This window comes from Centruroides sculpturatus, unplaced genomic scaffold (genome assembly GCF_000671375.1).
Source record: "Centruroides sculpturatus isolate CEXI.00-Female unplaced genomic scaffold, Cexi_2.0 scaffold198, whole genome shotgun sequence".
In the NCBI taxonomy this organism is placed as follows: Eukaryota; Metazoa; Arthropoda; class Arachnida; order Scorpiones; family Buthidae; genus Centruroides; species Centruroides sculpturatus.
Genome location: NW_019384454.1, coordinates 828,566 through 842,512, shown reverse-complemented (window position 1 = coordinate 842,512; position 13,947 = coordinate 828,566). Strand labels below are relative to the sequence as shown.

Genomic DNA, 13,947 nt, shown 5'->3' with positions numbered 1-13,947 from the left:
AATTGAAGTTTTAATTTACCTCCATTAAAAATGCATTTGAAATTATTCAACTTTTGAAAAATAAAATGTTATCTTTAATTCACATTTTAATCCGCTGTAACAGTCATTTCATAAATAAAATAAAAGTATTTATGATTTAATTGATAATATTTTTACGTCATTAACTTTATTTAAAAATTGTTATAATTTTTAAACCAATAAAAAAAAAAAAAAAGTTTGCAGAAGGTAGGATCGAACCTAGGTCGCACCGCGTTGCAGGCGAGTACGCTATGGACTGAGCCACTTCGCTGTACTACCATAAGGTAGAATTGATCGGTATATAAGCTGCGCTTAAAATTTTAGAGCCTTTTTTTCTCGGAATCTTCTGGCTAGTGCGCTTTACAATTCTTCTGGGTGGACACCCTTGAGGTATACTACGAACCTGCCAAGTCTCATCCCGAACTGAATTTCCGAGACCGTAAGGTCCCCTTGTTAGAATATTGCTTTTTATGGACTTATCATACAGAAAACATTGAAAACAACAGGAATGAATTTAGACTTTATTGATATTAGTTACAAGAAAATGCATTTTGGGTGTCATACCCTTCATCAGTTTCTTTTCTCTGTAGTACCTGTATTTTTTATAGATTATTTTTGTTGTACTTCTGAAACAATCAGATTTTCCTTAAACATATGTTATAATTAGGCTTACCAGACATCCCACTTTGACCGGGACTGTCCTGGTTTGACAATGTAGTCCCTGTGTCTCGGTCAGTTTGTTAGTTTGTCCCGGTTATTTGGTAAAATTTTAAAAGTTCTGAATATACAAGAAGTAAAAATAGCGCAGTGTTGTACTTTCGTGTATCCATGAATGAATCAAGAAAAAAAGGCGGGATTAATCAACAAGAACGTTTTATTGCTTGCGCATATCCGACTTGGATTTTTATACAAAAAAACACAGGTGCTTGACTTAAGCGCGGCCTACAAAAATATGATTAATCCTAACACTCCTCCTTAATCATATTACAGCGTAACTTTTCGAATATTACACGATTCAAAGGTTTTGTTAGTATGTCAGCAAGCTGATCGGCACTTTTAATATGTTGCAGTTCAACAGTCATGCCAATATGCTGCTGAATAAATTTTCTCTGTATCTCAATATGCTTTTTACCCTTGGTTATCTTTCCTTGGTGAGTGTTTTTAAGCATGTGAATTGCCGACTGATTGTCGACAAGCAACAAAGTAGGTTCTTCATTCTTTAATAACCTCAGTTCAATCCCTATTCTTCGCACCCAGCAGATATCATCGATAGATGAAACTGCTGCACGATACTCGGCTTCAGCGGTTGAGTTCGCCACGAGACGCTGCTTTCTTGAATACCATACAATTGGACCTCCTCTCATGATAAGAACTCCACTTGTAGAATGTAAACTATTGGCGTCTCCTCCGTAATCCGCATCTGTATATGCTATCAACTTCGGATCTCGGTTAAAAAATATTCCAAAATGTGTAGTTCCTCTCAGATACTGAAAAATTCTTTTAATCATCTTCCAGTGACTTGTCAAGGGTCGATTACTGAATCTACTCAGGTAATTGACGGCGTAGCTTATATCTGGACGGGAGATTGTTGCTAAATAAAGCAAGCTTCCGATGGCTTCGAGATAACGATTTTGTTTTTCTAGTGGCTGGTCATTGATAAGGTTTTCAGAATTCGTTTTCATTCCTGGCTCCATCGGTGTATTCACGGCGTTCACTCGATCATACCTAAATCGTTTCAAGATCTTTTCTGTGTAATCAGGTTGACTCACAAAAATTCCTTCAGACGACACTTCGATCTTCATACCTAAGTATGTCATACATGATTGTAAAGTTCTTTTATAAGTAATTTCAAACTTGTCATTCAGTAACTTCAGAATCTTGAAGATATCCTCCTCGTTTTGGGCGGCAATGAACCCGTCGTCTACGACCAATACTATTATCACACTTCTGTCGTTGTTGTAATAAACGCACGGGTCATCGTCGGTATTAACAAATCCTATGGTAAGAAAAAAGTCAGAGATTTCGTCGTTCCAATCTTTGGCGGCTTGCTTTAAACCGTACAGACTCTTTTCAAGCTTGCAAACCTTTTCTGTCCCATCAGAGAATCCTTCTGGCTGGTTCATATATATTTCTTCTTTGAGATTGGCGTGTAGGTAAGCTGTCTTAACATCAAAAACGGTTACTTTCATTTTACTGGATGCTGCGTGACTGAGCACGAGTCTGATGGATGCGTGTCTGGCTACAGGACTGAAGGTATCTGAATAATCTATGCCCTGCCTTTGCTCGAATCCCCTTACAACAAGTCTAGCTTTCATCCTGCCGTCCTGTTTACGACGTAATACCCATCGGCATGTCAGAGGTCTCGCATATTTTGGAGGTTCCACCAGGCTCCAAGTCTTCAATTTGATCAGGCTGTCGTACTCGTGCCGCATAGCCTTATACCATCCTTTGTCCTTCAAAGCATCTTTAACTGAAATATCCTCGGTTTCTCCTATCATGGCATGGTTGTGAATAAGTCCCATCTCATAATCGTTGAATCTGGTTGGTGCTTTTAGTTTTCGGCGATTTCGTAAACTTCGTTGAATTTCCTCTGGCGGTTCTGGTCCTTCATCAGTTTCTTCTGGAGTGATGTGTCATGAATGATTCTGTGAACATTTATGATCTGAATCCTCTACGGTTTCGTTTTCAGTTTCGGACTCTTCTATCTTCTCTTCTGTTCCCTTTTCTTTCATGTAGGTCTCGACTTCGGCAGTGCTTCCTTTAGTTTCAGACTTTTCATTGAAAATCACATTGTCAGTGCAGACGACCTCCTTCTCATCTGGCAAGTAGACTCTATAACAGGGTGAATCGAGATCATATCCGACGAAGATTCCTTTCATAGACTTTCTCTCCATCTTTCTCCTTTTATGATCTTCAATCAATATATAACACTCGCAGCCGAAACTTTTCAATTTCGAGATGTTTACCATACGTCCAAACCAAAGTTCGGCAGGACTTTTATCATCTATAGAGCTCTTTCCTGTTTGATTAATGGTGAACACAGCGTAGTTAATAGCTTTAGCCCAAAGATTTTCGCTTAAGTTCCTGGCATGTAAAACAGATCGAGCTGACTCCACTATGGTGCGCATCTCCCTCTCTTTTCGTCCATTTTGCTGCGGTGTATACGTGTTTGTCCTAGTATGTAAAACTCCAAGCTCCTCCAATAACTCCCTGGTAGTTGAATTTTTGATTTCTGTCCCGTTGTCAGACCTTAGGCTCTTCACTTTTCTTCCAAATTGGTTTTCAACTAGTTTCATGTATTTACTCAATGCTGCAGGGGCTTCATCCTTGGTTCGTAAAAAATAAACAGTTCTAAAATGAGAAAAGTCGTCCTTGAATAGGAGAAAATATCTTGCCTTTCCCAGAGATAAGGTGTCCATTTCACCTAAGTCAACGTGTATAAGATCCAATACTTCCTTCGCTACCTTGTTATTTCTTGGGTGAGAGATATGATGTTGTTTGCCGTAGACACAGCCAATACAAATGTTGTCGTCCCAGTCATCAATATATCTTATATTGTTTCTGTCCAAAATACTCTTGCAGTACTTCACATTCTGATGTGCCAGCCTTTCGTGCCAGACTTTGATTGAGTTGGCTATCATGCACATTCCTGTGACCTCTCTGCGGAACATCATTTGATATAATTCTTCATGTCGTTGTGCTACTACTATTTGCTCCTTTCTATCGGCCGTTTCGATAATTGATGTGTTTGCATTGGCAGTCTGAATAAACCCTTTATCCAACATTTGGGTAACCGAAAATAGATTGAATGATATATTAGGAACATATAAAACATCTTTCAGGGTTGCTGGATACCATTCACTTCCATTAAAAGCCTCGAGTTCGACGTCACCTACTCCGATCCCATTGATTTCTGTGTTGTTCCCAAGTATCACCTTCGTATACTCCTCCAGTGCTTTGTAGTTTGTCAGCCATTCTTTCCTAAAGGTCATGTGCTGTGTGGCAGCACTATCTTGATACCAGATATCCTGTCGATCTCGTCTTGAGTTCCTGTCATTTATTTTCGTTGATGTCAATCCTACAGTGACAAGAGCTCGTCGTTGTCCTTTGATCCTATCTCCTTTGTTTGATTCGTCTGACTTCTCATTTATACATTCCCTTGTGAAATGGCCCTTTTGATTGCAATTGTTATAATTATAAGTTTTCCTACAATACTCCAAATATTTCTGACACGGCTTATTCTTGCAATATTTCTTTATGTGTCCATTTTGTCCGCATTTGAAACATTCGACTCTTGAACTTTTCTGCTGACTTTTGTCCTTGTTACCTTGCGTTTTCTGCTTTGAAATGACAGCATTCTGTGCGATTGATTCCTTCTTGTCATCTTCCTTCAATCTGTCTTCTTCCAGTCGAAGTCGTTCAATTAAGGTGTCAATGTTCTTGTCTGTTGGATTAGCATTATCCCATGACGTCCTGAAGTGGTATAGTTTCGGTGGCAATATTCCGAGCATTCTTGTCATAATCCAGCTTTCCTTAATTGTTTCTCCTTCAGCTTTTAAGTCTTCTGCATATTGTTGAACTGATAAACAATTCTCCACTACAGATTTGCTTGAATCATACTTATAATTAAAAAAATTTCTCTGTAACCCTTCAATTGTGAGATCGGACCTTTTACCATACAAGGTTTCTAATTTGTGTATCATACTATACGCAGAAGTGCAACTTGCAATTTTCTTTGCGATATTACTGCTCACATTTAAACCTATACAAGCTTGAGCGTCTAAATCCTTCTTAATCCACGCTGCGACATCTGCCGCATTATTCACATCTTCAGGTTTAAGAATAATTCCATTCGCGATGTCATATAAATCCTTCGATCTCAATGTAAGATTTAGTTTAAACTTCCATGAAATATAATTAATATTTCCCTGCGAATCTTCTGACAAAGTTTCCATTTGAGATTTTACAATATCAATATTGACAGACTAAATAATTTACTGACTTAATTAGTTCTGTGTCTTATCTAAATACACTTACGGTGATGACGGGTAACAATTCACGATCATTTACGAACACTGACGAAGTTGACCGACGATTGAAGCTCGTCAAAGATGGCGACTGCAGATGATGAACGAAGGTATGGCTGACACGTGTCTCGACACAACTTGCTGTTCTCAATTTATACCTTTTCCTTTCCCTTAGACAAATTCGACTGTCGCGATTCATTCACGGGTCCTGGGTCCATAACCTGTTGTACTTTCGTGTATCCGTGAATGAATCAAGAAAAAAAGGCGGGATTAATCAACAAGAACGTTTTATTGCTTGCGCATATCCAACTTGGATTTTTATACAAAAAAACACAGGTGGCGCTTGACTTAAGCGCGGCCTACAAAAATATGATTAATCCTAACACGCAGCCTGGGGTAAAATGGCAATTTGTCAACCAAAATATCCTCTCCGTTACACTCACTGTTGCCAATCTAAATATTTTGTATCTAGATCTGAGTACTTTTATTGTTGTCTAGATGTTTTCCCTAACATTTATAACATGTGACCTAATGAATTTAGATGGTTTATTTTTTCACAGAATTTATAATAGCATGTAGCTCAGGCATGGCCAACATACGGCCCACGGGCCAGATCTGGCCTGTCTAATGAATTTATGTGGCCTGCGATCAATCTTTCAATATTAGGTATTGAAGTCTAAATAACTCGATGAAAAATCCTGACGCCTAAAAAAAAAAGGTCAACAACTCATTGTGCGTTTAGAGTTAACCCTCTATTACAAATCTTGTAAGTACAGCATAGATTGTTGATAAAGCATGATAATTTAAAAAATGTATCTGTAATCTCTATCTACAATTCAGTCTCTACGGGGTGACACCATAATGAGATCTTGCACCACCTCAAAATCTTCCTAGGGCAGCCTCAGGTTCAGCCCTTGGAAAAAATTTTCTTTCCAATTCGGCCCGGGGCAAAAACTGTTGGCCACCCCTGATGTAGCCTATGAAATCCAGATATTTTTATTTTATTGTTTAGATATTTTGTTTCAATTAGAGTTGGAAACACTGAAATTTACAGCAGCCACATCATTGTGCATGTCCTATCTTAGTTGAGTTCAAATTGGTAGTCAGCATTTGCGATTATTCTGTACGATATATGAAATTAATTTAATCTCCAAAATGCCAAAAAAGAAACTGTGTTTACTGATGAATTTAAAAAAGGATTATCCATTTTTGAAAAAAGTTTATCATCATATTGACAAAGTGAAATGTGAACTGTGCTTTTCAGAATTTTCAGTAACTCGTGGTGGGTGTTCGGACATTAAAAATCACTTGAAATGTGCAAAACATAAGGCAAGCCTAGTAGCAATGGAAGGAACCTCCTCAAATATATTGTCATATTTTAAAGGTACTGATTTTTTTTCTGTTATGAGTATTTTCTCAAAATTGTCCTGGTTTGAGAAAAAATATTATGGTAAGCCTAATTATAATAATAAACTTTAAAAAACATATTTAAAAAATAAATTGTATTTTGTTCCGCTCATCCATTTATGATTTACTTCTTTATGGATCTTTTCATTGAAGCAGGAGGAGGAAAAACATTAATTCATGTTTTTCCTCCTCCTGCTTCAATGAATTGTTTTAGAAATTCCCATTTGTTTTAGAAATAGTACAACTAAAAAAGTTTATAAAAAAATACAGGTACTAAAAATATAAGAACTGATGAGGAATATGACACCTGAAATGCATTTTCTTATAACTAATATCAATAAAGTCTAAATTCATTCCTGTTGTCTCCAACATTTCCCATATGATAAGTCTATAAAAAGCAATACTTTAAGCTTTGAATTTTGAAACTGAAAATAATATTATAGAGTTATATATAATATTATATTATAAACAGCAATTCTCTTCAAAAGAGTGACATAATTACCATATTGAACAAGTGATATCTAAGATGAAAAAATATTTTAAAGAAATGACAATTAAATATGTTTATTTAAAAATAAATGCTACCGTACAATATAAATGTATTAGGAACATTAATATTCAATATTTCTCTGAATTTGCTAAATTCCAGCAATAAAATGACACATTTTTGACAAATATTCTCAAATGTTCTTTAGATGCCAAAAGAGATAAATAATATCATTAAACTAATACCATTTAGAACTTAATAAGAAGTATTTCTAAGAATTTTAATGTTGAATAGGAACAGTTTGTGAAAATAAAATTTAAAATATACCAAATAAAATGTATTTTAAATATATATATTTACTGTAATTATAGATTAACATAGTCATCCTTGCAATACATCATCTCTTTGCTACATTAATAGTTTTGTCATTCCTTTGAAATTCATCTCTGCTTTGCCACACTTTTGATACATCATTCCTTTTATATATCCATTAAAAATATAGTTATAAGAATTTTTTAAAATAATTTATTTGTCATATTAAGATTTAATCTTTTTTCAGATATCATGAGTTTTTGAACTTTGAAAAACTTTTTAAATTTTTTTGTACTGCTGAGATTTAGTAATGCTTAATCCAAAGAGAAAGCTCTATGGAAATTATGAGTGATGCTTCCTTGTGTATTGTGAAAACTAGCCAAATCACACAAAATAAAAAACAATTTTATTATTATTATAAATAATTTTCAGATATTTATTTTTTCTAATTAAATCTTTATCAATAAAATTCTGCTGGCAAAGGCTTACTCAAGAAGTTTTGAACAAATTTGAAACAAACATACTATTATATTTTACTGTCCATACAGTGTTTACAAGACAAGACTGCTTGTTAAAGAATATTTTTTTAAATTAAAATTTTGGACAATTTGAAATAATAATCCTACTTTCTAATTTTAAAATATATTTATTTTACTTTCTAGGTTTTATGAATTAGAAGCCATTCATGGAAAATTAGATCCTCTTGTAAATATCGATTTGTCTCCAAAGAAAACTGCCTGTGTTCATATACGATATCAGGAGTATTGTGAAACACGTGTGATAAATTTACAACATTCAGTTCGTGATCTAAAAGTGCAATTTAGTGAAATATGCAATATATCACCAACAAAAATGAGAGTTTTTTATATTGATAAAGAATTAGTAGGTCATGGACCAGAGGAATTGCGCTACAATACTAAAAAACTGTATACATACATGATACAAGATGGTGATGAATTTCTTGTTGATAGAAAATAAGATTGAAGTAGAAAAAGTATATCAACACAATTTTAATTGTAGTATAAGATTCTGATACAAATCAGTGTTTATTAAACCTAGTAGTAATTTTATTATCTACAAAAAACTACGAGTGCATTTACATTCAGTAATATATATATATATATATATATATAATGTATGTATGTGTGTATATATATATATATTACATAAAATTCTGTAGAATAATATTAGGATTGTTGAAAAGCTAATAGTTTAGCCATTTCTTAAACCATGTTTACAAAAAAGCTAAATACAATGCAATAAAGCTTCCTTTTGTAAGGCGTTCTGATTTAAAATTAGAACAGTTATCTTAAATATGATATTTAAGTATTCAAATACCTGTTTTATAAAAACTGAATACTTAATAATTTATAAGGATGTATGTANTTTGAAAATTCAAAATTTTTGGATCTATATCAGATTTGTTTTCATAACAGTATCTGCAACTTAAGTATCAGAATTGTACTTAATGTTCTATTATTTTATTATATACTGTATTGCTATTTTGTTATGGACTTAATTGATACTTTAAGAGCCATTACTTTTAGTTTTATTGGATGATATTTTCATTCCATATTCATTAGCTAGTTCATTTAGACTAAATATTGATCTTTATAAATCATTCTCAATTTTTCCAATGACTGATCATCTGCAAAAAGCAAGGTTTTTAATTTTAACTTTGACATATGTTTGTGCCTTTTTTATTTGCTTTCATTATTTATTTCTTCTGAGTATATGTTGAATAGAATTTGAGACATTGGGATTTCTGTCATATTCCTCTGTTGATTTTTTACTTTAACAGAGGGAAAGTATGGCAATTGGTCAAAAAACGACACTCCAAGAGTTTTACATTTTTGGACTCCGGGGACCCTAGTGTCAAGAAATGCAAAAAATTTTGGGAGTTTTTTCTGTATGTATGGATGTTAGCTTGTGGGGAGGCACAGTTTTGTTCACTCTCTTTGAAGCTTAATAACTTTGGTGCTTTTTGTTGAAAATTTTGCAGGAAGGTAATTATTAGTGGGATTGATGCTATTAAACTAAAAGTCGGGGGCTGGGGAGATAAAGGGAGTTGTGTGTCATATCTCAAGTAGGGTTGGACTTAATGATGATTTTACTCATTATTAGTGTTTACAACTTTTTATAAAACCCATCCCTACCTTCAAAATTAAAGTTTTTGCCATTTTATAGTAGTTAAAAAAGTTTTTTGATAAAATATAACAGATGGCCCACCAAATATTGCTGGAAAGTTAAGCAACTTGTTGCTGGATTTTTATATAATAGTATTATATAATGATCTTTGTTCTGGACGATTAGCATTTTCCTCCTTTACATAACTACTAAAATTTCTTAACATGCTATTTAATAATTCTATTCTTGTGTATTTGATAAACTTTAAATTTATCCCATCTTCATGAGGGTTCGAGTAGATACATGTAGATGCTTGTCATACATTGGGTTAGTGCATCACTTAACTCTTCTATAGTTATTGCATTTAAATTACTTCATTTGCTGGGTGTTTAGAGGTATTGCTATCCTCTAAACACCCAGTTGTTATCTTTATTCAGCATTAAATCAGAATTTATGTTTCTGATCTAATTATATTGATGATCATTTTATAGATGGAAGGCCTTTTTAGTGTTATGACTCATACTAGTTTTGTTATAAACTGACTAGATTTGGTATAGCCAATGTAGAGCATTCAGCATTTCACCTCTATTTCCATGTTTGTGGCCATCTTTCTTACTGGACTGCTTGAATGTGTCATAGATAAAAAGAGGAATGCCACAATTTAATGATAGATGGAAAATTCCAAAAGCCATACTATTTTATTTTTATGAATTATTATTGTTTACCAATAACTGCATGCTTGATTACATAGCAAGGTGCTTGCTGTCAACCAGAAGGATCGGGATTCCAAAAATTTCATATACAGCGTCATCTGTATGTCTATAACAATAACAGCTAATGAATGGTGGCAACTGTTTATATGTGCACACTACCTTGCATTTGTTCTTGATTAACTTAGTGAGTAGAGATTGTTCGATTCTTGGTAATGTATCAAGCTAAAGTACGACTCCTTTCCGTTTGAAGTTTGCTCCTTATTATCAAGAATCGAACGATCTCTACTCGCTAAGTTAATCAAGAACAAATGCGAGGAAGTAGCAGAAAAAGAAGAAAAAATGTGCACATTCTTAAAATAAACCAGGATTCTAAAGAGAAATTTCTTGGGATTGAAATACAGGACATTTTCCATGAAATCTTGGAATACAGAAATTTCAGTGTTCCAACAAAAACTATCAGGACAATAGGACAGAGTCAAAATATGGAAAAGTCCCATACAATGTGGGATATATGTCTGTTTTATATAAAGTTGTCCCAGTTCTGTTTTTTTGTTTGTTTTCCTAATTTATATTCCTGTTTTTGCAACTGATCCTTTCTTCTCTCTTCATAACAGGCTAATTTGCATTGTATATAGATAAACTGTTGTTATTTCAAAATTGATCAATTTAGAAATAGTAGCAGTTTTGCTTTATCTATTACTTTTAATCACATTTATGTAAACCAAATTTGCATAATTTTTGAGAACAATAAAATTGAAACATTTTTAAAATACAGTAGGACTCTGCTTAATGTGGGAAATGAATGTGTTTCTAGATGACAAAGAACTAAATGAAACAGCGTAAAACAAGGTCATTTTAACATAGAGTAAATAGGGAAAGGAGAACACGACCAAAAATAGACAGTTTTTACTGTCACGAATAGATGCATAGACACTGAGCATTTCTGACATCAATCTTTATTCAGGAATATCCTGTTGGCCGAGACGCGTTTTGGGGATAAACCCCTCTTCTGTTGATATTACTTCTGGGATATCTTGTAAGGTGATGTTAACTGTTATACATCTTGTTTAAAATTACTTATATTTCTCTGATAACATGACTAGATGGCCCCCATAGTAAGATGTTAGCCTACTACTGTGGGAAATTGGATTCAGACCTAGTTCAAACTCCAATAATTTATCATTGGTAACACAGATCAGCACACCATTCTCCATCTGATGAATCTGACTTGAAAAGATTTGCCTATGGATAGTGAACTTGTAGGTCAGGTCCACCTGTAATGGGTGAAACTGTAGCTAACTATATAACTTAATGAGATGGTGCCTCACATTAATTAAATTCAAATAACATAATATTTAATACACATCAAAATAATAGAATGTTTTGGTTGTTGCATATCTGAATACTAAATAATATGGCAACAATTTTTTATTTCAAAATTATTTAGCTAATAAATTCTTATCTTTAAAGTTTATATTCTTATACAGTGGTGCCTCGTACAACGTACTTAATCCGTTCCAGGTGCATGTCCGTTATACGAAACGCATTTTCCCATAGAAATACATGTTAAAACATATAATTCGTTCCGCAGCATAAAATAACCGTACTGTACCATAAAAAATGAAAATGCAGCAGACACCAATTATGCCGGGTAGTCAGATGTTGTGAGGAGGAAGTGGAAGAACACTTTCTTTACACATTCATAGATACAGACTTTTTACACATTGCAGCGGGTCTTTTTTTATTGTTTTTTAATCGGAGTCAGATTCAGGAGAGGCTACAGGAGCTTGCAGGGTCAACTTCTCTTGTTCCATCCTTTGTTTTTTCCCTGCTGGCTTCTTGAAAAACATGACCAAGGTGGTCTGTTTCTCTTTCTTCTTTAACACCTGTCGGAAATGACGGACAAAGGTGTCATCGTAGAGATCATTGATCCTGTTGGCCTCAGCTCTGTTTGGATAATGAGTGTTGGTAAACTCCTGATCCTCTCCCCATTCGACAAGAAAGTTTTTGTCAACTTTCACTCCTGATGATTTCTTGCTTTGTTTCAATTGAAATCACCTTTCTGTTTTTTTAGAAGCCATGATGCATTATAAATGACTTAACTTGCCAGATTATATGATACGAATAATTCTTTATTAATTAAGATCACTAAACACTTCAACGAGCTACTCTCGCTCCGTTTGTTTTTTACAACCTCTTTTCGTCCCGCCACCTCGGCATCTACACAATTACATTTCGTTTATTTGAATCGTCAACATATACTGTATTACATTACATTTAATGTTTATTTAAATCATCAACATATATTACATTACATTTCTACTTCAGATATACTAATAATACATTCTAATAATACTAATATATCCTAAAAATAGCAGATTGTCATTGGCAACGGCAAAAGAGTGGAAACATCATTCGCACTTGTTCGAAGAAAGTCCATTGTTCGTCTCATGTAACTGCCGAACGGAAAGTTCGTTGTTCGCAGCAAGTCCGTTGCTCGAGTCACGTAACGGTCAAACAGAAAGTCCATTATTCGAGGCGTACGTTATACGAGGCACCACTGTATTTGATTAAAAAATTAACTATAAAAATTTTCAAATAAATTTTTTGGCAATTGTGGTTTATAAACAGATAAATATATATAAACACAGCAACATTACCATGTTAATGTTTGTTGTTTCATTTACAAGTTATTTTATAATTATAAAATTAAGTTTTTGTTAAATAATATCTTATTTATTCTTCATTAAACAAAGAATAAAGTAACAAAATAATCACAAAACTAATTACAATATTCCAAAATCATTTTCTAATTTTGCTAAAAAACAAATTTTTTACATAAATTTTTGTATAAATACAAGAAAAATATTTTTCATTTTGAACAGGATTAACAGAATAATTTAGACATTGTAGTATCTTATTGTCTGTAATAATTAAACTGGTTATTAAACAAGTAGTTTGTAAAAACTTATTCAAGACCATAATTTCTCTCAAATATATCTCTTCATCATCATCATCATCCTTTCCATGTTCTTAAACTAAGTGATCTGTTCCAGACTCTTGCCATCTGTTTTATTTTTGGCTGTTTTTTCTCTCATCTTCCTAATGGATGATAACTTGGGATTCTCTATCCAGGCACATGGGCAGAGAAGAGGCTCCTGGGGCTATAGCTACCTTAAAATTTTGGTCTTCTGAAATTCAGAGATAGCTTTAACACCATGAGCCCCCACTCTGCCTACTGAAAGTTAGCCTTCTGCAGTAGCAAAATGACAGCTGAAGCAGTTAAGGTTCAATCATGGTGACTGTAAAATAGAGTTCAAGCGGTGGCGTGCCGTGATATTTGATGATAGGGAAGCTGTGTTTCAGTAAGAAGCCAACATCCAGGGCAATCAGTTAATTGCATGTCAGCGATGGTCTAGGGTCCATGGTAATGCTCTAGCGGGGCTGGGACATGTACCAAGTACTTAAATAAAAAAAATGAATGAATGAATGAATGGTCTAGAGTCCATTCGTATCATTTATTTGATAAGCCAGTAAAAACTGTAGACTTTTCTAAATGTATATTTAATATCACAATTACATTCCGGATCACTAGCCGCAATATAAGGGCTACAATTAAAAATAAAATAATAAAAACTTACTTGGTGAAATAAAATGTGTGGTGGATATACCGGTACATACCTGGTACAAAATATTCTTCAATTGTATGAATATACTTTTAAAGAAAATTATAATTAAATATAGGTTTGTAAAGAAATGTACATAAAAATATAAAATATTCTTTACTTTTTAAATCTTAAAACAATGCACTTAGTCAAATAGCTCCCTACGAGTGGCTAATGGATGGAATCGAAGA

General features: G+C 33.7%; 1 protein-coding gene across 1 annotated transcript in view; it reads left to right on the top strand.

Annotated features, from left to right (window-relative positions):
• The window catches only part of LOC111620640 (tubulin-specific chaperone cofactor E-like protein), a 29,609-nt gene extending 21,028 nt beyond the window's left edge, over nucleotides 1-8,581 (top strand). The window contains exon 5 of the mRNA XM_023362615.1: nucleotides 7,914-8,581. Coding sequence (XP_023218383.1) covers nucleotides 7,914-8,229 — 316 coding nt within the window. The 3' untranslated portion in view covers nucleotides 8,230-8,581. The remainder of the gene's footprint in view (nucleotides 1-7,913) is intronic.
• The last annotated feature ends 5,366 nt before the right edge of the window (nucleotides 8,582-13,947 follow it).